Source organism: Apteryx rowi, unplaced genomic scaffold, assembly GCF_003343035.1.
Source record: "Apteryx rowi isolate R43461 unplaced genomic scaffold, aptRow1 scaffold_343, whole genome shotgun sequence".
NCBI lineage: Eukaryota > Metazoa > Chordata > Aves > Apterygiformes > Apterygidae > Apteryx > Apteryx rowi.
The window spans coordinates 560,601-588,404 of record NW_020449897.1 but is presented as its reverse complement, the minus strand read 5'-3'; the positions used below and the strand labels follow the sequence as shown (position 1 = coordinate 588,404).

Below are 27,804 nucleotides of genomic sequence, written 5' to 3'. Positions count from 1 at the left end.
AACCTGGAGATTGATCGATGGTCACCTCAATTCATGAGACATACTTATGCGATGGAGAGCTTAGGTTGCATTTAGGCTGACCTTCACAATGCTCGTGGCCTTGCAATTCACCGCAGTCAGTCTTGTTAGTTACCTTCTTTCAACAGTTTCAGGGGTGAAAGGATGTGTGTCACTGAGAAATCCCACACTGTGTTGGATTTCTGTTTGGCCACAGGTCACTCTGTATGTCCTTGAGCCAGTGTTGCTGGAAACCTACCTGTTCATGCAAGTTTTCAGCCGCTTTCTTCCCAGTCATCTGTATTGGCATCCTTATATTAAAGATGCTCAGGAGAACTTTCTAGAGAAGTGGTCTTCCTCATCCTGAAGGTCACCTGTCACTCACTGATGGTCCATTGGGTCAACAGCACAGTCCCCTCGCACTGAAGGACACTTGTTCCCTGGGTCCAGAATGGTCAATCCATGGCTGGAGATGGCTGTTCATTGCAAGTAGCACATGCTCCTAGCTGGTGTATCTTTTAACTGGCAAGATCTGAAGCAGACCCTGTTGCTGCTTGCTGGCACAATACAAACCTCTGCCATTACTGCTTGTAGGTGTGATGTAAGCTTTCCAGAACAGTGCATCTCCTGCAACAAACAGCAGCAGCAGAAAAATCTATCTGAACCCTGTTAGTGACGTAGGAAGATAACTCAGCTGTGCTTTCCCTGGAAAAGGAGACTGAATTACCCTGGGACTTATGGCAGCAGACCTCCAAGCTCAGCAAATGTGGAGATATCCTGTTCCATACCTCCATGCACTGGCAATGTTCTGTGATGCGTAGCAGTAAGGCACACCACAAAGGCTCATCCTTAGCTGTTCCTTGTCTCTTGGACTCAGATGCTGTGTTAGGCACAGTAAGTACATTAGACATCACTAGTAAGTCAGCTATCATCAGCCTTCATTCAGCTTTCAGCTAAAGGCAATCAGCTTTCATTCTGTTTCCTGGACTGCCCTTCTCTAGGCAGAAAATAAATCTGGAAGTAGAGGATGGATTCTTCCCATTAGGCTGGCTGGGGTGAATCAACAAGGGATTTGTATCAAATCGCCTCTTTTCTCTCTGCTTTCCACTGCAACTATCAGGGGCTCTGCTGCCAGTAAGTTCCATGTACCAGTGGAGTGTGAGTTGTGAGTCCCCACAACCATCCACCCCACCAAGCACCACAAGTCCTTTAACACACAGCTAGGTGACACCTAGAGGCCACAGTGTTGGGCAATATAGGATAAAAAAATAAATTGGACAGAAAGGAGGTATGGCAGCTGAAACTGCTTTTCAGCAGACCTCACTTTCTCTGTTGACTGAGACTCCTGTCTGTGTGTCTTGTAGAAGGGAAGAAGTGGGAGGTTCCATGTCAGAGTTGCTCCATAGCTCTGCAACCAACATAAGCCAGTGCTGCCTGGAGAAAAAGCTGTTATTTTCATATCAGTCTAATGCTCAGCTGCAGGAATGCTTCTACCACAAATGAGGAGGTAGTGCAAGGCAGGGGCAAACAACTGAAGGTGGAAGGACAGGGTAGAATGGTCTTTTGGAGTGTAAATGTGAGCTCACTGAAATATGGGTTGATAAATGGCAGCTGGCAGGGGAAAGAGTGTGAAGATCTGTCCCTGCGCACATTCAAAACTTGCTTTCCTCTGGGTTGTTGAACAAAACCCCTTCCCAAGGGCTGAAAAGCCTGATTTATAACTGCAGACAGTTTTGACTGCCCTTCTGGGGCAGCCTTCTTTCACTGGCCATTGTCAACGCTCCAGGGCCTCCAAATGCACCCCAGGGTGCAGCAGTCACCGCATGGCTGCAGTGCTCTGTTTCACAGTTGTTTCTTATCACAGCATTTCCCTGCTTCACCACACAGCCCTGTTTGACACTGGATTGGTCGTGCAGTTTCTCTATTCAGGGCAGCCTGGTTGCTAGTGTGCACAACACTGTGTCCTGGAGAGCAAACCACACAAAAGAGGGCTTAAAATCCTGTAGTCTGAAGCCAAGTCACGGCTCCCCTTCGAATACATTTAATCAGCTCCTTCTGTGTTGGACTGCGGTGTACTATTGGTTGGTATCTCCTGTGATGCCTCCAGCTGCTCTTAGTGGGACTATGCTTTCCATCTATGCCATATAGTTTAAATGTCATAGATGTATGTTTTACAGTCTGCACATCATCCTCCCTTCAATAACTGTCTTACGCAGCTCTTCCTTCATCCTCTGATGGACTCCAGACACCCTCCTTGCTGGTTCACTCACTGTTACATCAGCTGCACAGCTACAGGAATCAGATTTTCTATTTTCCAGGCCTGTAGCATGTTGCTTTTACCTATCTATGTCAAAATGAAGAAGGGCCTGATCCTTTTAGGCGTTGCTGTAAAGCCCTTAGCAGTTTCAGGTGCTCAAATCTCTGTGAATCGGACTTGAACTCTGAAGCAGAGGGATGGGGAAAAGGGACATACTGATTCTTGTGAGCCATCTGCAGCCCTTTTCGAGGCTGCGCCCAGCCCTGCTGGCTGTTGCTCGCACACTGGCCAAGTTCATGCCAGTTCCTGGCTCCTGCAAGAGAAGGTATTGAGCCTGCAGGAAGTGCCCTGTTGAGCCATGTTGGGTAGTGATGATTTAAAAGGCTCTTCTCTGTTATCCAGACACCCAGGGAAAAGTGTTATCAGCCCTGGGCAGTAGGCTGGGACCCTGAGGAGTGGGCAGAGGCCTGCCCAGCAATCCCAAACTCAACTGCGGCATCCCTTTCCTGACCCCTGTAGAGAACGATTATTGATCCAGGCTCCATGAACAGCCAGATTTCACAATGCAGCTTGGAAGTGCCCCTTCTCCTCTGCGACTATGGACGTTTGGCAAGGCATGGGGAAGGAGAGTGCCTGGGACTACTGTTTGTGCACTGCTGGGAAGCTGCACGTACGCAACTTTGCTGACCTGCACTGTTGTAATGCAGTCCTCACCTTCATCTCAGTTCATTCAATGATGCCTGGCTGGTTTGCTCTGGAACAGCAGCCCTGAGGGGCAGTGTTTCAAAGGGATGAGGCCATAGACGCTCGTCCACAGCCAGGGACTGCAGCAGGGCAGCCACCACCCAGCAAGGCTGCCACCACAGCCTGCTCAGCCAGCCTGGCCCCAGGAGAGCCAGGGCTGCGGTCAGACAGCCTGCAGTCAACACAGCAAATTTGGGCTTGGCACCCCTGTGCAGCACAAGAGACCGTAGAGGGCGAACTGTCTGCCACTCTGCAGACACCCTCTCCCAAGCAGAGCTGAAACACACTGGCAGGACGAAGGTGTATTGGGGAAATGCAGCCTGTTTGTGCTTGCTCTGTTTGCAGACAGAGGAGGCCAGGGACTCAGTCCACCCAAAGGTGGTGTGGTGTGGTGTGGTGTTCAGATGCTGTCAGCAGCAGGAGCAAGGGGAGCCACCTTGGCAAGGTGCCACCTGCAGCACAGGGCTCTCCCACAGCAGGTGCCAGAGGCTCTGCCTTGCCCAAGGAGAGGCAGGACATGCTCCAGCCATGCACAGTTTTGCTGTGACAATGGCCAGTGCAACAGCACTCTGCAAAACAGCCCATCGAAACTGCTCTGGAGGGCAATGGCAGGGCCCAAAGGTGGAGAGGGTGCTGTGGCAACCGAAAGGGAGTGGTGGGTGTAGGCATCCCCTGAGCATCCTCCTCCCTCAGCTCAGCTGAGGCCCTTTTTCTGGCAGGAGCAGTGCGGAATCCACCTGTGGGACATCTCCCTGGAGAGAGGGATGCCTTGGGAGGTCTCCCACTGTCCTGCAATGTCAGGATCTCCAGTCTCATCCCCAAGACACCACCTACTCACCCATCATCCTGTCTCCACTGGGCCAGGATAACTCTGCTTCTCATGCTTGTGCTATACTTCTAGGCCTGCATTGCCATCATCTCTATTGTTGTTGCTGAGGCCTGGTCCCTAGTATTAGAGTACTAGCTAATTTTCCATAGTGGGGGTCTTGGTGTTTCCAGAAGCACGTCCACAAAACCCAGAAGACTAAAAAATGTGGCATAAAAAGGAAAGGTGAAAAAAAATAGACTGCATTTCATGTTTCAGCCTCTTGGAGGGACCAAAGAGTATCTTGTGCTTAAAAACAACTCCCCACCCTGCAAAAAAAGATAAGCTCAGCTGTAAAACATACAGCATGTCCTGCTTTCCACCTTCTCCCTAGGGTTCATCCTTCCCCTGCCCAAGGCAGCTTGCTGCACATACCCACCATGCTACAGCCCTGTCTGACATGGTGCTGGGGCTCTGGGGAGCCAGGCTGAGATACCCTTTCCTGGGAGTCAGAAGAGAGGGAGGCCCTGCAAAGACAGAGGGGTGGTATTCTGCCTTTGGTAGAACAGAGCTGGTCCATGGCAGGCCGAAAAAAGCAAAAGCAAACCTTTCTGAGCCATACGTGAGTCTCCCTGAAGAGGGCAAGCACATATTAGCTGTAGTTGGCCTGCACACCAGGCCACCCATTTCCTGCAGAGCATGTCCATGCCCATTGCTGGTAAGTTCCTTGTAGAGAGAGTCTGCCTTTCCTAGAAACCGTCCTGTTTCCCTGCAGGGAGTATCACTCTGAGCTAGCGGCCACCCTCCTGCTCCCAAGGAGGACAGCTGCTGTGTGGCTGGGCATCCTCACCAGCTTCTGCTTCTGGGAATAGCAGTGCAGACCCAAACGTCTCGGTTTCACTCCAAGGGGTAGAAACATCTGTCCCCCAATGGAGCTGAGAAAAAGCCATTCTTTGATCACAGATACTAAGCTTGACCTTTTTGCAGCTTTTACAGCCTCTGTCCAGGCCTGGAGCAGGTCAAACATTGATGTTAGCGGGTAGCTCTGTTGTTGCATTGCCCTGTCCAGCTGCAAGTCATCCAGCAGGGACCTTCTCCTGTCAAGGGACTATTTACATCCTCCCACCATAGTGTAAATGTGGCCAGAGTGGAAGAGCTCCAGTTTCCCAGAGAGGAAATTCTGACTCACCCGGGAGTTGGTCAGCATCCAGGCCCAATCCTCTACAGCATCCCCTGGGTAGCTGTATTCCACAGCTTTGGTAGGACTTGCTCTGGACATTGCCTGCTTAAAGAAGGTTGAGCCAGGCATTCTGAGGCTGACCTGACCCAAACCACAGCAGCCCTTTTTGAAACCCCGTGATCCCCAAGGCTGGGTGTGCATGTGGAGGGGTAGGCCAGGTGGCACCCTGTGCTCTCACCGCAGTGCTGTACAGACATACTTTGAGACTGGACTTGGCAGATTGTGGGCTTATTATTCAGTTGAAAAGAGGGGGCCTTGGTTCCGGGACAAGGTTTCATCCCCACCTGCCACTGACCTTTTTGTCTAGGGCCGAATGACATTTCTCTTTGTCTCCTAGTCTTGAATCCCAAGGCACCAGGTGTTCCAACTTCACGGAGTTAGTTGTCACTCTGTGGGGAGATAAAGTTTTTCAGCAAACTAGCTCTGTCACATGGTAACTAGCAGCCTTATAAGCAGAGTAGCCACCATCTAGCCCACATCCCAAATCTCTTCATATGCCCAACAGCCCTGGGGCTGCTTTGGGAGCAGATCACTGGAGACATCTGACAGCTGTTCCTCCAGCCCCATGCAGCTGCATCCAGGCTAACCAAATGATTGTAGCAACCTGGCCTACCTCTTCCCCAGGCCAAGGGTTTGATAACCTGGAAGCCACTAGTCCAGCTCCATTGCTGGTTGAGTGAAGTGATCCCAGCACAGATCCTGACCTTGTTTGGTTTGTAATACATGCAGGGCCCAAGAACACCAGATTTTCTCTTCCTGAGTGACAGAGTTACTCCAAAGCTAGAAAGGCCACTGTTGGTTCTTCTCTTCTTGCCATCTTACTCCTTCGCCACACCCTCCCACAATCCCAGAGTTGCAGTTCTTCTCACAAAATCCTTCTCCCTGAAATGCCTGTCTTGGGCCTTCCTGAGCCCTCAAGCCTTCATGAAAGAGCCCTCAGGCAAATGTTTTGTAACACAACACCTTAAACAGCTTGCACTACCTAGAGATCCTCTGAATATAGGCTATTAAAAGCTCACAGGGCTCCCCTGGCTATTTTGGGAACTTGAAGAGGTGTTTTTCAGGAAGCCTCAGTCTGATGGACTTTGCATAACACAAGAAGAAAAGAAGGTTGGTGCCAGGTAAGCCCAGCTCCCTCCAGCACAGTGTCCTGCCTTGACAGGGGCTGCCTCAGATGTCTGGGGAAGAACATGAATCATGGGATTTCCACTTCTTTCCCTATGACTCAGCTCAACTTTTCTGACCACTCTGATTGCCCAAATCAGAAGGACAGCTTCAGGTATTTCGGCCATCATGTCACCTCCTGCCTTTATTTCCCTTGCCAGCCTGTGCTAACACCGCTGAGTAACTCTGCCCCATGGCAGCAGGTCCCTTGCCTCCAGGGCTGTACTTGGGGGGCTTTGGGTAGCAGAGGGCTGCCAGCCACACTGGCCTTGGTGGTGCTCCTTGGCGGCTGCCCCAGAGGGAGGCTGCCTGGGCAGGGGGAGCTCAACTCACTTCCCTTCTCCCTCCCCACAGAGGGGTCCCTGTGGGCAAACAGCAAGCCCAAGCAGCAGGATGGGCAGCAACTGCTGCACTAGTCCAGGGCACGAGGCTAGGCAGCCTGGTGCCAGAGCAGGAGTCTCAGCCCCATTGCCCAGCAAGGGCAATGATGTTGGCACTGGTGTGCCGGCCTCCTAGCACAGTCCTCAGCACAGCCAGGCAGGAGGAGGCAGAGAAGGAAGAGACGGGAGCCCAGCAGTAGTGGTTGTCCTGCATGAGCACCCCTCTCCTTCCTGACCCACTGGCTGTGTCACCAGGGTGCATGAAGGAAAGGGTGTTTCTGTGCTCCCTGTACGTTACTCCCAGGCTCTGCACTGAAGAAGGAAGGAAACAGGCAGATAGAAATCAAGTGAAGCAGAGTTTGAATGAAGTCCAACTTAGGCACCCTGCAAGAYGAACAAACCAACAAAACTCTGGAGAAAAGCAGTTCTCTACGCCCAGCCAGACCCCCTCCTGGATCTGCCATAAAGGCAGTCAAACACATCTTTGGCTCAGAGGCAGGGAGTAATAAACACAGGGAGAGACTTCACGGGCAGGGAAGGTTTTACCTGTTGAGCAAGTCAAGGAGTATCTTCCCCCGCCAGCTAGGAGCAGGGCTGCTGGCTGGGATTAGCACCACGGGGAGGCAAGTGAGCAATGATGTTGGTATGGCATTCCCCCACCATGGCCTTCAGTGCAGCCAGATGGGCATGAGGTGGTGGAGGAGCTCAGTGAGAGCCATGTTTTCTCTGTGATCGTCCAGGCCAAGAGAGCAACTGGGACATCTGGAGAGGAGAGCAACACCTAAGGAAGGGTGGGGGGTGTCAGGGCCAACACAGGTAACCAAATATATCATTGGCAAGGAACCAGCTAGGGAAAGCTGAGGGCCTTCACCATCTTCAGCAGCCTGGCCAGCAGGTTTTCCATGTTTCTTGGCACCCTCCTTGGACTTGAACCTTTGCTGTTGCAGAAGCACTCCTGCGCATTTGACAGGCTGGCTTCCCAGACACCCTGGCCTGCCAGCCATGTCAGATCCCTCTCTCAGCCACCGCTTTGCCATCCCAGCCAGAGCCTCACTCCCAGTTCGTGGGCACAGGTCCTCCTTGACTTGCTCAACAGGTAAAACCTTCCCTGCTTGTGAAGGCTCTGCCCCATATCATCTAGCTTGCACCCTGAGGGCAGCCAAATAAAGCACCATGTGGGGAAAGGCCCTTTTCTGTTCTCTGCTGCTTCTCCTTCCCTTTACCCCATATAAACAGGCCACCACAAATAGAGAAAAATTGTCTTTGTTTCCAAAGCTGGAAACACTGTCAGAATGGCAATTCTCTTTGTGTCTTGTCAGGAATAAGGTAAGTCCCCAAGGGTCTCAGGGTACCCTGACACACAGCACAAGTCTTTGCTGACAATGCTATTGTTACGAAGGGGTGTATTTTGGGAGGCTGGGGCTGTTTTCCCCTACTTGTTTCTCTCCAGGAAAGGCACAGCTGATGCCTGCTTGCTCAGGGAAACTTCCCTCCCTGATGGCCCTTAGTCCAAGCAGACACCAGCCTCGCCTTCATCAAAGGGTGTTCAGTGAGCCCTCCCCACTTCTGGCACGCCACATGCCCTAGGGATGGTAGGCACCCCACAGGGAGCCGGACACCACTGTGAGGCTTCACAGTTGCTCCATAGAGTGAATATTGGCTTTATGCAGAAATCAAGCTCAAAAGAAAAAAGAAGCCGCCTTCCATTACAGTTGCCAAGCAGGAGCAGCCCAGCACTGAGCTCAAACTGCTCAAACCCGACCTCTGCACTTGGCAGCACCCATCAGGTTTCTCCTTTCAGGAGTTTGCCAGCAGCAGAGATAAGGAAACAACCTCAGGACACTCACCCTGCCTGGGCTGGGGGATGCATTGCACAGGGCTTGGCTCCTGCAAAGTGCCTGTCCATCTCAGGGCAATTTCACAAGACAGGAGCCTCTGTAGGGAATACTGCTTTCTCCCTAGATTGCTTCCCTATTATGGGCTTTACCTGGGGACTTCCCCCTTCTCCCCATCTTCCCTTTGAATGGGAGGAAGTGTATTATATTACAGCTTGAACTTGCCTGGTTAAATTTAGCCAGTGCAGAGGCCAGGAGACCCTCTCTGTTTTCCCCTATTCAATCTGGTGGGAATGGAAATGACACATCCTCGCTGTCGCCTTCTTCTCGAGCAAATGTCTGAGGGCCTGGAGGCTGGTACCTCTCAGATGTCCAGTGTTTTTGAAGCCAATCCACCCTGCACAAGAAGATGACAGGATTTAAGACTCACATGCACACGCAAATCTTGACAGGCACATGGAAATGAGCTTGTAACTCAGCATTTCACAGGCACCAAGAGAGATTAGAAGAGGGAGTGGAGTGACTGCTAGAGTGAAGATGACCCATCACACCAGGACTGGTTGAGCTTTCCAACTACTCTTTCTGCACATTGGCCCAGAGAAAAGTATATTTTGATTTCTGGGTTGGCTGGTGTTCTTTTTCAGTTAGTTTGTTCGTCTTGCAAGATGCCTAAGTTGGACTTCCTTCAAACTCTGCTTCGCTTGATTTTTATCTGCCCATTTCCTTCCACCAGCCATGCGCAGACACCACTCACAGCAAGAAAACCACAGCCTGGCACTTCCCAGAAATCTCTGAGCCCGGAATACCCACTCTTGAGCCTAGCTGCTGCCTCCCTGTAGACTAAACCATGCAGGCATGTGCTTCATTTCTGCCCACACTCAGAAATGCCTGGGGGTATTTATCCCCCCCACAGCCTGGAGCATGGGGATTGTGACTGAGGGAGGAGAATGGAGGGGTGTCAGGGGAATTGTTCTGAGGGGCTTCACACAAGAGCTGCTTTGATCTTCGGCTCCCACAGCAAAGCTGTGGAGAAATCATGAGAAAACACATGCATACTTGCACTCCCATCCGCCTCATGGGGGCCAGCACAGGCTGGCAGGGGAAATAAAGGCAGGGCTTGGCCCCTCAGATCAACAAGGGGATGGGATTGGACAGGGATGTCATCCCCATGTGGCATGTGAGGCTGTGGACATGCAGAGTGAGAGTGAACCAGTGTGAACAAGCCCTCTGGAGTGAGGGATTCAGGGGATGCCACATGAACTATTTCAGTATGATTTCTGAAATGTTATCACCAACCCAGGATCTGGGGCAGGAGGGGAAGTCAGGCAGGTTTTGTAACCCTGTTGGGTAATCATAGTTACTAGCTGGAGCTAAGGGGAAGTGATAAATGTCCCACTGTATAGGCAGAAACTCTGCAAGAGTGCTCCTCAGTGCTCCTTAGTGCTGGGGCTCTCTGTCTTGTCATGCTCAAGGGGACATGCCCAGTGCTTTTCTCCATCCTCAGGCAATGCTCTCTGCCCTTCCCTTCTGGACTACACTCCCTTGCAACCAGTTATTTTGCTTTTGCCAAGGGACAAGCTAAGTGCATTAATTACACAGTGGCTTTTGCCAGCTCTGAGGAAGTCTGAGGGGTCAGCACACCTGGAGTGTAAGGGCTGAGCCTCCTGCTGGGGCAGCTGCCCTTGGCCTCTTGGTGTCCTGGCATTGTATGCCCCAGAGACTGGCTAGCTACAGCAAGAAGAGGTGCACAGAATATGCACAAAAGATCTGGCTGGCCAGCAGACTCCCTCTAACCTTCTACCCTGGGAGAGAAGAGCACAGTTAAAGCTGCGAGTAGCACTTGCCACCAAATCACTGGTGCATGCACACTGCAAGTGAACTTCCATCCTCTTCCCCCAAAGCTCCTCCTGCAAAGCTGCTAAGCAGAAGCATATACTGTGTCTGCCAACCCCTTGTCCCAGCAGTGACCCTACTCCCTACTGAAACATCACTCAACAAGTAGCCCATGGGCCCTCAATGCTTAGTAAAATCCTAGAAGTTGTCCCACCAAAAAGGGATTGAAAGCCCCAAACCCATGCTTACGGCCATGCAGTCAGTTGGCATTTCAGGATCTGCCCCCTGGCCAAAGTCAGGAGTTTGTCAGTGCTCAGCCTAGATATTCATCACCATGACAGCAATGCTACAATCCCATAGAACAATACCATGTTGTTTACTTCAGTGCTAAGTGCGTCAACACGCTTTCCTCCCTTCTCGCAAATCTCCCAGCTCTACTGGGATGTGAGCTGCTCCATGGCTTTCTTCCAAAAAAAAATGAGATGGTCCTTTGTTTGGGAAAGGCCGAGGAGCCCAACTCTGGAGCACAAGTCAGAAGAGAGGGAGGGTATATCTGTGCTGCCAGTGGTGGGAGAGTATGAGCTCATGGTCCCAATGAAACTGTGTATGTTATCACCCTGCCAGGTGCTACTATGGAACTGTCTGAGCTCCAGACCTGGCTTTTCCTGGAGAAGGGAACTGAGGAGATCCCAAGTGTGGCTCCTATTTTTTGCCATGAGGTCTGGACACGTGAGACCTGAACTAGGCTGAGCACCCAAGATCAGCTCTTCCCAAGTGCTGTATGGTCAGGCAAAGACCAGCTCCAGTGAAGGCAGGGGTGTTGGAGTCTGCTCTCAGCCCAGGGAGCAGACAAAGCTGGAGAAGCTGGAGGTGAGAAAGAGGGAGCCCTTGTGTGGGACATGAGTGCATGGGTGTGCTTGCTGGCTGAGGGGCAGAGATGGCTCTGCAGTGGGCTTCCTTGGAGATACCCGCTGGCAATAACCCCCCAAAGAGCAACACGGCCTTGCCACTGCAGTGATGTGCACGTGCCCCCTGGCCCCAGGGAGTCCCTGGGCCCCCTTGCGAGGGGGTGGAAACCAGCAGCATTGCAGAGCGTGATGTATGCCGACGCTTCCCACGGCCTTCGAACTGCGATAGCATCAGAGCAGAGCTCTCTGTGCTTTCCCTCCACAAACAGTACATGTCCTTCTCTGAGCGATGGGCCTCAGGGAAGGGAGGGGGCCAAGCTCTGCAGAAACACCCTCCTGCTTCAGCRGCTGATTCTGGGGGATAACAGGTGGCTTACTCATGAGCTGGTAATTGTTTCAGCTGCCTGCAGGGTGGAAGGCAGCAGCTGTCTGACAGGGCACAGTACCACCTAACTGTTTGGGACAGGAACTGAAGGATGGCACATGCAACTGAACCCCCTGAGGGAGTCTGGGGGGGATTCCCAGTCAAGAAGTGGAGGCAAGTCCCGGGCTGTTAGCTTTGGGGTGCTGCCCTTGCACRCAGGATACACCTTTGCTGGGCTGCGCCAGGGAAAGATGAGCTGTGCCACACGCAGGACCCCACAGGAGGGCAGGTCCCTGTTTGTGCAAGGCAATCCCTGCCCATCTTCTGAAGTGGGGTTTTGGCACTGAGGAGCTGCCCCTCTGCCGGGGTAGCCAAGCAGAAATAGGGAGGATGGGCAGTTAGTCCATAACACAGCCGCATCAAAAGTAGCATCAGGCCTGCAGGAGACAGGAGCAGCTTGTGGCGAGCCACCAGCAAGAGGTCCCATCCGGGCCAAAAGCAAGGGCCTCCTCTTTCCTCCAGCTCCTGCTGTCTGTAGGGGCCCCCTTGCCACTCAGAAAGGCCAAGCTGACCTTTCTCCTGGCTTGGTTTCAGCTCAGCTGTGTTGATGCCTTGTGGTCTGACGCACTYTGGAGGCTCTCCAAGCAGAAAAACATGCAACTAACGCTGGCTCGTAGGCTGGCTACAGACAAGCACTTGCACCAAAGCCGATGCAATGGTCCATACGGAGTATGGACCAGTGAGAAAAGCAAAACCAAGGCCTGACATGCTCTAGGCTCCCTGCTGGTCTTACAAGAAGAAGCTCTGATGCTGTTTCTGCAATGCATGGAGATAAACATCATATCTCACAGCGCAGGTAGCGCTTTACATGCACAAAAAGGAGAGTATTTTCAGGCTTATTTGTCATTCTTGCCAGCAAAACCTATTCAGAGGAATCCATTTCTTCAGGATTATCATTCCAGACTGTTTTTTACACATTTCACTCACTGAAAAATGGCAAGCAGCTGAGTTTCGGTCTCAAGGGTGTTACAGGAGAACGTGCCTGAATTCCATGAACATACATCTCAGCACAGGCTCTTGGAAAAGCTGAAACCAAAGTCTGGGATGTCGTAACATGTTCAAACACAGCATCCACTTACAATTTGCATATTATGTGCAGCAAACAAACCTCTGCCCAGCATGTCTCAAAAATTGCATTAACAGACAAACAGCCTGAGACAGGCAATGTGCCTCAGCAGGTAGTTTCTAGACTTGAAATAGGCTCAGTAGATGGCAGGCACTTCAAGGAAGTAGATTTGGGTGTTACAGCAGTACAGAGCCAGTGTCCACAGTCAGCTGACAGCCTGCAGTTCTCATACTCCAGCACATCAGTACCAATACATCTGACCATCCCCGCAGTTCATATGGGGTTGCATTGCCCTCCCCTTGCACTCCCAACATGAACCAGCAGCCCACAGTGTAATATTTTAGTAAAATATTCCATATCTTTCCTGCAGCAGTTGCATTGAGCTTATGATGCAGGCCCTCTGGAAGTCATTAGCCAATGTCCAGACAAGCGGTAGCAATGTTTTCCCTTCTATGGTCAGCATTTGTTGAGCTTGTAGTTCTACTTTCAAAACATGTCATTTCTTAAAGGTTAGGCTTTAAGCCTTGCCTGTAGTGTCCGCACAGCCTGAACAGTGCACACTGCACCCCAACTTATTTTCACTTCTACCTTTTCCTTTCTTTCTATTTCTTCAAATTGATTTATTTAAAGGAAAAAATGGAAATTCACTACATTGGTCAGAATTTGATTTTCCCTGGTTTTTTTTTTCAAAACAGAGAAATAACAGCTGTTTCAAACTGCATGACAGAGTTGTAAAGGTCCCTAACTCAACTTTGTCCACGGCAGAACTTAAGTCTTATTTCGTTCACCTTGCAGCTTTCCCCAGTCTGTAGACCCCCTCTGGATCAGCAGCAATTGCTTGAACTGCTGCAATGTTTTTACTAATTTCCATTTGCAGATTTTGGAATTCCTCTATGTGCAGCAGCCTCTGAGCCTGGCTGAGTCATTAGGAACAACCTCTCTATGTCAAAACCAAGAACTGCTTTTCTAAAGCATCAGGCCACCCCTCCTTGCATTGGTTTGCCTTTGCCATGATACCCTGTGCCAAGTGCTCTTAAACAAAAATGCAAATGGCCTGAAGCCTAGTCATCGCGTTGCTGGATTTAAAGATCTGCTAACTCCATCACTCCAGCCTCAGAGTCAGGATTACTCATGTTCAAGTTAATCGAAGGCTTGGCTTTTTTTGCTGTACTGTCAGTATTTTTAGCACCGTCAGGTGAGGAGTTCTCATACTTATCGCCCAAACCTGGGAGCTAACCCACATAAGACAGTGGTTCCCCGCAGCTCTCGTACACTGGAGGGACACTGGAAAGGCTTGGGCAACCACCTCTGTGCACTGACACAGGATGATCAGCAGCAGCCAAGCAAGGCTCAACACTCCCCATAGCAGAGCAGTGCTGCTTGCAGCAGCGACCCAGCACCCCCATCCCTCCTGCCTGTCCAGATGTCGAGATGAGGATGCGCAGCAGGACATGGGCAGGGGAGGGCCCTGTGCTGGGTCCTTGTTCGGGGGCACGGGGAGGACACCCTAGCTGGGGAGATGGTGGGTGGGAGGAGGTGAGATGGGAACCCGGGGTGAGTGGCTGGGGGGTGCAGGGGAGATGGTTGGGAGCACAGACTTGAGGTGAGGCAGTTAACTCACAACACACACTTTGAATTGTCTCTAACACTTAAATCCCTATGTTATTTGCAGGAACAGGAGTTGTTCCTGCTTCCCCAAGCTGTAATTTCAGGCTTTCCCAGATAAATCACCATGCCCAGGTACCCTTTGATAATATTTGCAGAATTATTTTCATCACTCGGGAACATATTTCCATACTGATTTAATGAAAGCAGAGATTCTGCAGTCAGCAGGAGCTGTAGCGTTACATACAATTAATCCAGGAATTGGATGTGGTTGGAAATGTCACAGCAGGCAAAGCTTGGGAGATCCTGCTGTGGCTCATTCCTGTTGTGAGGCTGTGTGTCCATGAGATAGGGTTTCAGTGCCTAATCCTGAATTAAAAATGCCACAGCCCACATAACACAAAGCGGCTGAACAGGTACAAAGATACTCTCCCAGTGGAAAGGTGTTGCAAATCGTTGAAGGAGTAATTGTAGCCTAAACAGGCTTTTGCCAGCTTGGGAGCAGTATATACAGATGGACTTTGCTCACATAGTCCACAGGCTTTTCAGCCAGGCCTTTTTGTTCCCTTTCCCAGTGCTCCAAGGTCATGGCTCAGGATGCTCAGTCTGTCACAGCATTCCTCACAAGTGGAATTGGGGGCAAATTTTTCTTCTTCTGCTTCAGACACTTGCTGGACTGAGATATTTCTTTGACTGCTGCCAAACCACCTTGACTACAGGCAACAAGCAACTCAACCCCTTAGTATGCAGTAGCTGGACTCTACTCCTCAGCACCCAAGATCTTAGTCCAGATATGCTGAGGCATACCAATGCCTATCAGCCACACCAGAAGGCAGGTCCTAAATCAAAGCTACTCACAATGATGAAACGTTTCCTATTTCAACCTAAGCAGAATTACAGGAGCCGCTTGGATGCTGGGAGGGGCAGGGGCGTCCATGAGGAAAGCCAGAGCTGGGCACTCAAGGAACTGTGTCATATTAACACGGGCAGATCAGCACGGGCATTTTCAGGATCAAGGGGAATGCAGGAACAAAGCTGAGGCTCTGGGGAAAGGGCTACAAATAAAACTATGGGCAGCCCTAGCAATGAATGGGGGTGCCCAGTCCCTTCTACAGGAATGACAGATCACAACCACCATCAGGATATGAATTCAGGCCCCAGAGGCAGCAGCAATTCTTTGAGAACTGTCTGGGATTGTTCACTGTACAAGGACAATTTGCATCTTCCAAGGAGGAGCAAGAAGATGGGAATGTTGTGCAAGGAAAGGCTAGCAAGAGGGCAGTGAGTTGCTCTTGGAGCCAGGCTGTCTCTGAAGTGCAGGCACACAGAGGAGGTGCCCAAGGTCAGGATCTGAGAAGGATGCCTAACCCTTAGCATAAGGCATGCTTTCTGGGGTTTCTCTTTGCTGTGATTTCTGGCCTTGCACACATGTGCTGTCTGTACCCTGGAATATGATCTGCCTCTGCCATGGCAGCTGATTCTCCTACATCCCTTTCTCCTGGCCCTGTCCTACCTGGAGCACATGGTGACAGTTTTGAGAAAGCAATTGCAGATGCAGTCACCACCTGCCTTGATCTCATAACCAGGTATTACTGAAGATCAGGTATTACTGAAGTAATATCCCCACTGGTATTACTCACTTCTCCACACCTGTGGCTCCTTCTGGCCAAGAATTTGGCATAACTAAGGGCACTGTTTGTGGCAACAGCATCATGGCAACTTGTAACCTTTGGCTTGGATAAAGAAGATCCTGGATCTCCTTTTCTGGATCTCCTTGGATATCCTCTTGGATAAAGAAGATCCTCCTGAGATACGATGCAGATCAGTACCATGTCCTCTAAATATGAAACATCTGTAAGGATCTACAATGTGATACAGGAAAGCTCTCCTGGTGAGGAAAGCTGTGCCTGGCTGAAAGGGTGGAAGAGAGGAGACCTATCCCATTGCTGAGTTCCCACACAGATGGGTAAGCCTGTGCCACCAAGATCTGCTGTGATGTGTCTTCATCTCCATCCTTTCCATATCAGATGTGCTGATAAACTTTGGTGTGGCGGACATCCCTTTGCCACACACTGATAAGGAGCAAGGTGATGGGAGGTGAGGATCACCAGCTCTAACAAGCCTAGCTCTGCCCTTCTCAGCCCACAGTGGCCCTTCCTATGCCACATACATCCTGAACACAATAGGCAAGCACCTTTGCTTCTTCAGTGTTGTGTAACAGGTGGCAGTACAGCCATGTACACCATCCCTATCTCTGTGCTGTGCAATCACGGTGCGCAGGGACATCCCAGACAAGGACTCTGAACTTAGCCATATCCAGTGAGGACACTGGTTCTGGAGCTTTAGATCTTGTCTCCTCATTGTGGTGGCTCTAACCCAGGGGTAGGAAAAGAAACACAGCATTGTACTGATGGAGGTAGCCGTGACCTACACACCGTGGAACATGCCACAGGCCCCTGGCCCAGCTGGCAGTGCCTGGGGCAAACTGCAACAGGAGATGTTCCTGTCATGCTAATGTCAGACATTTATTTCAGAGCTCCTTAAAAGCCAGTGGAGAGCCCCAGACTTCCAACAGGCAAGCACAGGCTGCCCTAGGGAGACCCAAGTCTGAAGGCTAAATTTCCTTTTTGTGAATAGCCCTTACAGCATCTCCTCTGGGATGGTATCCCCTCCCTCATTATCTATGAGCTGGTCTCTAATCTTCCCAGGCAATTTGGAGGAAGGTCCCTGGACAGATGTGACACAAGGAGGTGGGGGCTGCTGAAGTTGGGTTACAGTACACAGCTGGCAGAAACACTGCAGGGAATACAGCACCTACCTTGAGGCAGAAAGGCAGAAGTCTTTCCCAGCCCTCCCCAGCTCCAACAGACAAAAGGGTCTCCCTCCTAGCTCTGCTGTCACTTGACAATGCCAGCTAGAAATACTTAGGAGTGACAGTCTCTGGGATCGTGCTTGAAGGAGGTAAGAGAGATCAGGACTACCATGTCGTCAGCAGATGGAAAACTGATGGGCCTCAGAAAGGGTAGAAGAAAGTGTATCAGAGCATTTCAGTTCTGGGCCTCTTCAGGAAATCATAGAGAGTCTTGTGATTTAGAGACAAATATGCAAGACAAGGAAAGCTTTAAACCACAGGCTTGGCCCACTGCCTGAATTTTTTCCCTCCTCCTTCAGTATAACTACAGTTGAGCCATGTTGTAATTAGCTAACTTTTCCCAAAGAAATCCTTTCACCCCAAGTGAATCATACTTGCCCCAAAAGGGTTGTGGAGGCAGAGAACAGATATATAGACCCTATCGATTTATTGTAATAGTGTGTTTCGCCCTCCCCCACCCCCCATGTTCCTCAGCCCTCCAAACCTGCTGGGGCAGACACAAGAGCCAGGTACTGAGCTTTCCTGGATAATACTTCCCCATCTCTCCTGCTGCCTGCAGGTTTGTTGTGCCCTATGGCCAAGCTATACTGCATGATTTTGAGGGCATCTAGGAGTTCTGCAGGCTTGGGGCTATTTTTCTTACTTTGGCTACTGTATCTACAGGAGCTGGTGGTAAAGGCTGCGTCAGTAGCTGCACAGCCTCTGGGGACAGCAATACTTAATAGCATGGCTGGGAATCCCAGAATCAAGCGTCAGTCTTCTGCTCCTGGGATTTCACCTCGACCATATAGTTTCTGAGGTATCATGTGCGCTTAGTGATACTTCTTCTGCTCCTGGTTTAGGCAGGACCAAAGAGCCTAGCCCTCCTCTCAGACCCTTCCTGCCAAGTCTCAATCCATCTGATCATTTTCCATGTAGGATAAAAGCCTTGGATAGTAAAACACTCATTGTAAAACTATTTTCCATTGGCTTCATGGCCACACACAGCTGGATCTCCTCATGGAGTGGCTGGCAGCCTTCTTGGAAGGGTTGGGTTTAGCATCCTGGAGGATGAGAGTGGGAGGAGGCAGCTCTGCCTAAGAGGCCTTCCCACCCCCTAAAGTTATCCCCTCCCATGCCCCCACCCTTTCCTCAGTCTGATTGGCAGGTGGAGTGGAGAAGGGCTGTGACGACTCAGCTCTTCATCTATTTAAAGGCAAGGGTGGGGCTCTTCAGCTACTTGCCTGGGTCTTTTGCATCTTGGCAGAGAGAAGAATTAGCTTGAAGAGTGGCACCATGTCTTGTGTGAGTAGAGAGAGGGTTGGGGAGGGCAGTGCATGGCTGCAAGAGGGGCTTGTTTCCCTGGGTCTGCAGGGGCAGCTTTGCTGGATGTCAGGCTCCACAGAGTAGGAGTGTGGTGGAGGTGCTGGCTTGGTGTGAGTACTTGTGCTGTCCTCCTTCATCTACTCATCAGCCTCTATGTTAGAGGGCCTGCTGGAGCTGGATGTCTGCTGTTGGGAGAGTAAGGATCTCTGCTGCATCTACTATAGGAGGATGATGCTATTTCTTGTTCTGGCAGGAATATATTTTTTTCCCTTGCAGGATCCCTTTGGGGAGATATGGGAGTTGAGGAGGTCCTTGCTGTATTGGTTTCCAAGCTGGGGTAACCTGTTTTACAGCAGCAGTGCTCTGGGGAAGCAGCTACTGCAATACTTAATGCTCTCCAAGCATTTCTTCTCCTGGGCAGCCTTGCCACTCACTTTTCACTTTCTGGCTGAAGTTTTCATGAGTCATCCGGTCCTTATCACTCTCTTTTAAGAAAATATCCTTTTAGGAAGTGTTGTTTGCTCTCATAAGAAAATATGCTCTTAAAAAGTATTGCTCTGTGAGTGCTAGGATTTGCTGGGGAAATATTTGTCAGAAGAGTGCTTGTACTTGTTCTACTGACTTATCTCACCTTAGATATGGGTGGGAGGAACCAGGGAGTGTCCCAAGTGCGAGCTGATTTACTGAATTGGGGTAAGGAGAGATGGGAGAAGTTCTTACTCTTGTGGCCTAGCCCCAGGTGTGATGAAAAGAGAGCCTTGGAGCCAGGGCTGACCAGACTCATGGGCTTGCCAGGATATTTTAGTCCTCCTAGAAAGGAGTTGTGGAAGGGTGTATGCATGGAGCAGGAGAATATGTCCTTGTGTATGTTGGACCAGCAAAAAAATTCCTAAGGAGCTGGGCAAGGCTTGGAGCTCAAATCAAAGCAAGGGGAAGGGAGTGGAGGCTCTATCCCTGCACAGCCAGGCTTGTGTTGGAAGATGAGACCCACAGGGCACGTGGGTGTGTTTGGCAAGTGCTGGGCAAGGGTGAGTGGGTGTGGTGGGAACTTGGGGGTGCTCTCACCTCACTGTAGTGAAATACAGATGTGTTGGTGAGAGCAGCTGGAGGGAGGCTGGGAAACCAGGCATATGTCCCATGCAATTGGGGTAACTTCCCTGGAGTGTCTCCTTTGCCCTGCCCTAGGGGAAGGGAGCCTCCCTGTCTCTCCAGCAGTCCAAAGCAATGTGCTTTCTCTGCAAGGCAGCAGGAAGATGCCAGGTCAGAGCAAGTGAGCCAAAAGGTACTGAGATAATCTCTGCCTCTCTATTCCGCAGGGACCAGTGTGCACCAACTTGGGTCTCAAGCCTGGCCAGCGTCTCACTGTGAAGGGCAAAACTTTACCAAATGCCAAAAGGTAAGCCATGTTGCCTGCCAGGACATGGCTGAGGCATCATGCTGAGTTGGCTTTTGCTGGTGGGGACAGAGGGAATCCCTCCCGTGGGTGGGAAGAGGGGGAGAGGTGCAGCTTTGGAAGGGATTGACACTAGCAGTGCTTTCCAGTGAGTCATTGCCTAATGCATATTGCAGATGCACTCTCCTGCCAAAGGGCTAAGCCAAAGCAGATGTGAGGCTCCAGCCACATGCACTGGCAGCAGCCACATCCTCTAGAATGGGGTAAAGGAAATGGAAGCTGTGTCTATACTGAGATTTGGCTTGAGACCATCCACACGGCCACATTCCTTCATCTGTACTGGGGTCCCTGCTGCAGAGCTATCTCATTACAGTGCCTGGCTGCACTGAATGGGAGGAAATTACAGCCCAAGCAGCTGGGATACCCTGGATGCTCTGGCTCAGTGTGGAAGGATGCTGAGTCACAGCTCCAGCTAACAGTGCAGATGAAAAGCTGCAAGTGGCAAAAGGACAGGAGACTTAAGTCTGCCTTCTTGCAGTGGAGGTGCCTCTCAGATGCTGGTAGTGAAGGGAGTGGGGGGAAAGGTGGTGAACCAATAGGTTGGTTTAGTAAGTGGAAAAGAGCTCCTAGCTCTGCAAGGACCAATGGCTGGGCCCCCCAGGAAGACCTCTGCAGCAGTCCTGAGCTCTTGTATGGGTCTGTGGCTGATGGGGGGGGGGGGGGCCCCTTGGTGGGTAGGTGGAGCATATAGCCAATGTTCTAGGACCAGAAGTGTTCCAGAAAACATGTCCCAGCTCTTCTCAATGCCTTTGAAGTTTGATAGCATCAGAGTGAAGCCTCCTGGGCTTTCTCTTACCAAATAATATGCCTCCTTGCTTCTCATCTGGGTAAGAGGCCTGGAGGCAAGGTGGACACTGGGCTGGGAAGCTGTTTCCTCCCACTGCAGTTGCAGATACTTTGGAATAGCTAATGAGATAGTAATTATTTCAGCTGCCTGCAGGATGCAGCTGTCAAGCAGTACCAGCTAACTGTTTAGGACTGAAAGAAATTGGTGGCAAGCAACTGACTCCTTAGATGCTGTTTTGGGAACAGAATAACTCCCTGTTCAGAGCTAGACACCAAACCTTTTCCTCTTAAAAGTTTTGTGGAAACTAAGCAGTGTCTGTTCCAGAGATGTAAAGTGCCCCTTACTGACTTACACCCTTTTGCTAGACTGCAGAGCTTTCTTGTAGGTTTTCTCCTCAGACACTGACAGCTAGGCCTGAGGGAATAGACTCAGAAGCATTCATGGTAATGGGCAGGATGTTACCATACTGTCAATGTTTCCTCTTTCTTTGTAGCTTTGTGATGAACCTGGGAAAGGACTCAAACCACCTGGGGCTTCACTTCAACCCCCGCTTTGATGCTCATGGTGATGTGAACACAATCGTGTGCAACTCCAAGAAGGTGGAGGAGTGGGGCACAGAGCACAGGGAGACAGTCTTCCCTTTCCAGAAGGGAGCTCCCATAGAGGTGAGGCCTGGGATGTGCTCTCTGCACATGCCCTGGTAAAGGGAGGGTATTTGGCACAGGGCACCCAATTGCAGGAGCTGGCTCCAGACTGTCTGTATGGGATGTGGCTGACTTCTACTTGGCCAGTGCCATCATCCGGGGCTCTGAGCAGTAGTGGAGGGTAGCAACTGAACATGTGCAAGCTCCATTTATCTCAAGAAGATGTTACTATTGAACTGAGGCAGGGAATCAGCATCTCTTGGGAGACCAGAGTAACACTGATGCTGTTGCAGAGCTGGTTAAGCTGTGAGTGTTCACCCTGCAAAGTGGAGGGTGGCACAGCAACACTGGTGAGGAGAAAGGCTTGCAAGGTGTCCAGGTGGAAGCTTTCTCTGACTCTTGCACTTGTCTTGCAGATCTCTTTTGCCATCAACCCAAGTGATGTGACAGTCCATCTGCCAGGCCACCAGTTCACATTCCCCAACCGGCTTGGTCTCCAGGTCTTTGACTACTTTGATGCACAAGGGGATTTCACACTCCAGTCCCTCAGCTGGGAATAGTTTCTTCCTATGCCCCTTCTTAAAAGAAAAAAACAGATGAAAACAATAAATGTTTGGTCTACCTGATCTTGGAACCTAATTTTTGTCTGATTTGTCCACACTGGTTGGCCATTCTGGGGGCAGGGGGATACCAATTTTGCTGGGATACCCTATGTGGGTGGGCTGGGCCAGTATGAGGGGAGATTGGGTGGTTCAATTCAGCCTTGGCCCTCAAATTCATGGAAGGAGCAGGGAAGGGCTAGGGCAGAGCCTCTTCTGCCTTGGAAGGCAAATAAACTAACCCCACAGAGAAAGAGGAAAGGTGGAAACAGGGGAAGAGATGGTACATAATCAATAGTCACTGTCTAGGACAGAGTAGAAGTTTCTTGGGTTAAAACCATCCCTTCTGAGGCTTAGCCTGACATACTTCCTGCCTGAGCAAAGGGAGTTGATGAAATCTATCCCTCCCTAAACTGGGCATCTCTGCCTGGCAGGTTTCAGACAGCCTGGACTGGCTGTGCTAGGCAAACTGACAGGCATATGGGGGACTAGGAAATCCTCAGCTGTGCTGCCTTTGGCCTGCACCTTTCTGTAATGGCCTGCAGCCCTCTAGCATCTCCTTGGATCTTAGTGCTGATGTGCTGGGGCAGCAGTGGAAATGGGTGTCTTGCTGAGTGTGGGGGAGTCTCATCCACCTCCTTCCTCCCAATAACTGCAGAAGCCCAAATGCAGCTGGATCATAGCCCATATGGCATGTCTGGCAGTGAGCTGGAGGAGTCTGGTTTCAATCTGTTCCATTTGCCTGGCCTGTTTCCTCTAGAGCTGGGAATGCTGTCCTCCTACCTGCTCCAATGGGCTGGGAGCGGTAGCAATGCACAGCTGGGATGTGGGATGCTAAGGATGTGTCTGCTATGCTTTTGTTAGTCCTTCATCAGCTCAAATGAGCCTGAGCACTTCTCGATCTAATCTGAGGCTGGCAGGCCCTTCCTTCAGCCGCTAAGGGGCCAGAAGATGAGGCATATTGTGATGCTATAACACATTCCTTACTGGGCTGTGGGTTACCCAAGGCATCTGACAGCAGCTGCCTTTGGTGCTCTCCCAGTTTAATGCTACTTCAGCAGTGCTGGTGGCAGCGGTAGCTGCTGCTCCTCCTGCTGCTGCTGGGGAGGAGATGCCTGGCAGGCCTGGGAAAGCTGGGAGCTGCTCTTTCTAGCTCACAGCAGTTGCCTGCTAGGCTTGAGGTGGAGGATCACAGACTTTGAGTCCTCGCTTCCAGGCTGGACCATGAGTGATACAAAACCTAAGCACCTTGATGGCCTACAAGGGTACCTAGCCAGGTCATTTCCCCCCATTAACCTGTTGCAGAGCAGCTGGGTTGTAGGAGCTTGTTCCTAAGGCAGCAGCACCTCTTGTTCTTGCACTGCAGTTCCTGAGGCTCTACCAGGCCTCTGCCTGTGTCTGGAGGTACCTGCACAGGGCAAGGCTTGGCTGCTAGGATGTGGGGGACTCAAGCTGGAGATGAGGGCTCGAGACAGGCTTTCAGGCTGGCAGACAGGAACATTTTGGCTTTACAAGAAATTCATGTTCTGAGGCTGGATCCCTCTCAGCCCTGTGTGCTCTGCCCCCCCGAACTAACCCTTCGAGAGTCATCTTGCTCACTTCTTGCTCGTTAGAACTATGTCTATATTAGTAAATGCAACATCTAGCACTGCCACCAAGTGCCCAGGCATGGCTGGGGGACAGCATAGGCTGGGGACTGTTCCTATGGGGTAGTATGGACAAGGCTATCCTTTTGGGGGATAAGAAGAGAGTTTAGCTGGATGGAAGTAAGCCATGCTGGGCCAGCAAGCCTCAAGGTGAGAGAACTAGCCTAGTTTATGTACTGGCATTCAGTAGGACAGAGGGCTGGGGATCTCCTCAACTGGAGCAGGGACACCATGTTGGTGAGGGGCCTCTTCATTAGCTGTGATGAAGGGAAGGTAGTGGAGCTATTTCCTTGCAGCTTCTTCTGTTGAGGTGACCTCAAAAGCTGACCAAGACATGTGCTGACTTCCCTGAGCTACATTTCAGGGGTGTCTCATACAGTTCATAATGTCTCTCASTGGTACTTGGGAGTCTTTTTTTGGAAAGATTCTTCAAAAACTTTTTTGAAAAAAAAAAAGAAAGAAAGCTGAAGCTGAGTTTTACCACAAGTCAGGGGATGGACCTTACTTCAGGTCTTCTGCTAGCGTGGCTGGTTCTAGAAGTGACTCACTGGTCCCATGAAATCCTGTGACTCACTGTTGCCCAACTTTGTTATGTCTCAGCCCGTTGCCAGCAAGGAGATGAGGGGTAGCAAGGACTCTTTGGAAGCATAATATAGATGTATCGAGTCTGACTGCTCCCTTCCACCCACTCCCTGGTTTTGCAAAACATGGTGGCTGGTGTGCAAGGGCTGGAGGAGCCAAGGACCGACTGACTCCTCACACATACCGCAATCAGGATTCCCAAGGTGAGTCTTTTCAAGAGCTTCTTCCACCCACCTGAGGAACACTTCACCCAAGGGGACGCAAGCGCTGTTAGATGGGTAAGCAGGAGGGGAGTTACAGTGGCCTTGTGGAGGAAAAGGTGTGAAGGCGACCACGCTGCAACAACGGAGGGCATCACACACTGGCACAGAAGACAACTCACTTTATTTCCCCTTCCTGGAGGATTCAACCCCAGTGAAAAGCTGGGAGAAGCACCCCTCTGGGGCGTTTATCGCTGCTCTAGGCCCTCCCCACTTTCCCCTGTGGACCTGGACAACTCCTTGAAAACCAGGGAGGCGCTGTTGCCTCCCACTGTGCCCTGCGTCACCCCCCGAGAGGGGGCCCAAGGCTCCAGCGGCCCCCTCCCACTGCGGCCAGGGGACTGGCGGTAGCTCCTGGTGAGCAGAGTGTAGAGGAAGGGGTTGATGCAGCTGTTGCCGTAGGCCAGGCAGGTGACCCCGAAGTTGAGGTAGGCCTGGGCGGTGGGGCCGAGGCCCAGGCCCTCATCCCGGTACAACCTGGTCAGCTGCCAGGCCCAGAAGGGCAGGAAGCAGGCCCAGTAGGCCACAATAATGCCGAAGATCCGGGAGAAGAGCTTCTGGGAGGAAGCCCGGCCAGTGGTTGGCGGCCCCAGGCCTGAGGCAGAGGCCTGGTAAGCCCGGGCCAGGCGGGTGTAGACGACACCCAGCACCAGGCCGGGCACCAGGACGCTGGTAGCGAACAGCACTGTAAGGTAAAGCCGGAAGGCAGCTGGCGTCCAGGTGGGGAAGCAGATCCGCTTGTAGTGACCACCCTGGTCCCGCAGCTGGATCATCGCCATCATGGGAGCTGTTAGCAGGAGTGAGAGGAGCCAGAGGATGGCGCTGGCCAGCTTGCGGTAAGTGTTTCCAGCCTGCCTGGCCCGCAGAGGCCTGGTCACCGCCCAGTATCTCTCCAGGCTCATGGCAGTCAAGAGGAAGATGCTGGCGTGCATGGTGAGGAGATCCAGGCTGAGCAAAAGCCTGCAACCCACATCCCCAAAGAACCAGTCGTGGGCAAAGTAGGTGCAGACCACAAAGGGGATGGTGGAGAGGTACAGGAAATCAGCCAGAGCAAGGTTGATCACATAGACTCCTAAGGAGCCCACCGAGCGGCCTGCGACCCTGCCAGAGGCCACCACCAGCGTGTAGATATTCCCCACCATCCCAATGAGGCACATGACCAGCAGCATTGCACTGAGGGGCCCCRTGACTGTGCTGTCACCTCCCAAGACACTGTTGCCATCACTCCTGCCACTGCTTTCCTCTGAGAAGTTACCACCCTCAGAGTCCTCTCCAGGCCTTGCGCTTAGCAGGACAGGGTCACAAGACATCTTTGGGCAAAGAGAACAAGAGCAGTCAGGGTGTCAGAGACACGTTCCTTCCCTCTGCCTTCCCTGCTTTCTGTATGGGAAATGTACAGTCTTAGCATGAGACCAGCCAAGGGAAGGAAAGAATGGTGTGAGTTCAGCAGACATCAAGGTATTCCACCAAAATCTATTTCTCACCTCCAGCGGTCCAGTCCATTTTGCTGATCTTGTCCATCACAAGCTCCATCCAGTAGTTTTCCTTAAACACCATCAAAGGGTTGAGAAAGGGATCCCTCCTCCTCTCAAGGCTGATCAATGCTAAACAACCTCTGCCTGCCAGGAGGAAACATCTCTGCTCTTCACCAGCTCCTCTCTCACCTCTCCCCAGTGTTCACTGGGCCCACAGAAACCAGCAGAAATTTCTCCTCGGTGGGTAAGTGGATTTCTTCTTCTCCCAGCTCTCTGTAGTGTCTCAGCTCAAAGAGACACTGGAGAGGCTCTGCCYCCCCGAACCAACCCTTGGAGAGTCATCTCCCTCACTGTGCAGAGGAATGTGTCCGACTCACAGCTTCACACACTGGTGTCAATGCATTCCCAATTTATACTGGCTTTTAGCCACTAGCTGAGGAGTTGTGCTGGCTCCCTCTTCCTTCTTTCACACACACCTTAAGAGCACTCTTTCTTCCCCAATGCTTTCCTCCCACTCTCTTCCTTTTTGTTCTTTTTTTTCCATTTCTATTTCCCATTTCCCTCCACGGTTTTCATCCTTTGAGAGAAGATATAACTAAAAGATAAGACTCCCTAATTTGGCAGGAGCAGGAGGAAAAGTCATTGTATTTTAGCTTTAGAAGGGAAACAAGGGCTCTTAGCCAAGCACGGATGAGAGGGTCTATCCTCCATCTCTCCTCCGAGGACAAGAAGACCCCTTGAGGTGTAGACAATGGAGTTTAGCCACTAGTTTTGCAGCCAAAGATCCCCACAGATCACCATATGATAGGACATCTCCCATTGCCTATGACCTGGCCCTGTTCCCCCCTTGTCCCACAGTCAGCAGGCAATTATGAGCTGTGATCCTAGAACCTAGACTCAAAGGGATGGATATTTTAGACCAACCTCTTCCTCCCGTGCCCCAAAGACCATCCTCCTCCTCTAACCTTTCCCCCTCTTCCCCTTTTCCCACCAGTACCTGCTCCCTCACCTCAGAAGAGGAAGCAGAGGTGTGTGTGATGTAGGTACTATTGCCTCCTAGTGGTGTATTGCCGTATGATACGTGCCCCAAAAGGCTTTGCTCAACACTACCCTGCTATTTCCTTGCTCAGATCTGAGCCTCTTTCATCTCAGGGAGCAGACATGTGGCAGAGTTTGCAGAGCACAGGCATATGGGCCAATACCAAATATGTTCTGCTGTTAGCCTGCAGGGGTTTTCAGGCCACTCCAGGTACACTCTTTTGTATCCTCAGTCTAGTAGCTTAGTTCTGTTTGAGTCAAATGCCTCCACTCACTTCCAGCAGCAATATCTCAGCAGCAAAGAAAAGTAAACATCCCAGCAGCAGTGCCTGTACTACCCTTTTTGCAGTAGGATCCAAGCACCTTCCCAAGCTGTGAGCTAGCAGGCAACAGCACCATCTTCAGCATGACTGTGCTACACAAGTGGCAGTGTATGGCACATGTGACATCACATGGAGGGGACTTCAAAGGTGTCCCTCTGGGATATGGTGAGCAGATTCTTGGTCTGGTCTGTGCCACTCTCTCTCCTCTTCTTCCCAGAGGAGAACTGAATGTGCAGGATATTTAAATGTGGCTTGAGTTTATTTTTTTACTGGACTGCCCCATTTCCATGTCATCAGAACCAAAAGGGCACTATGTCTCAGAACAGAAGGCAATAAGCCTTTTGGTGGCCTTCAGTTTCTGGGACAGTTCATGCTCCAAATTAGGAGAGATCAGCAAACTGCAAAGAGAATGCACTTTTGGTTGGAAAGTTCCATTGTGCCATGGCAGCAGGATCAGTAAATCTGCTTCTTGTCCAGGAACTTCAGGTGAAAAGTTGATGTTCCCATTAGGTTGTGGCAGTCCCAGCACAAAGAGGGGCTCCCAGAGAAGCAGAGGGGGACC

The 27,804-nt window shown here is 51.2% G+C and overlaps 2 protein-coding genes across 3 annotated transcripts; one reads left to right on the top strand and one right to left on the bottom strand.

Moving 5' to 3' along the window:
* The first annotated feature begins 634 nt into the window (after positions 1 to 634).
* LGALS1 (galectin 1) lies at positions 635 to 21,945 on the top strand. Of its 2 annotated transcripts, none has more exons than XM_026072515.1 (4): positions 635 to 891; positions 19,752 to 19,831; positions 21,169 to 21,340; positions 21,736 to 21,945. In XM_026072515.1, the coding sequence occupies exons 1-4, from the start codon at positions 790 to 792 to the stop codon at positions 21,877 to 21,879; spliced, it is 498 nt and encodes a 165-aa protein (XP_025928300.1). In that variant the 5' UTR covers positions 635 to 789; the 3' UTR covers positions 21,880 to 21,945. The 2 variants fall into 2 exon arrangements, with proteins under 2 accessions (XP_025928300.1, XP_025928301.1); XM_026072516.1 differs by lacking the exon at positions 635 to 891 and adding an exon at positions 18,316 to 18,414.
* A 2,649-nt stretch (positions 21,946 to 24,594) lies between these two features.
* On the bottom strand, positions 24,595 to 25,973 carry LOC112969331 (urotensin-2 receptor-like). Its single transcript, XM_026072530.1, has one exon. It carries the CDS (start codon positions 25,714 to 25,716, stop codon positions 24,595 to 24,597), a length of 1,122 nt encoding a protein of 373 aa, XP_025928315.1. The 5' UTR covers positions 25,717 to 25,973.
* Between the last annotated feature and the right edge of the window lie 1,831 nt (positions 25,974 to 27,804).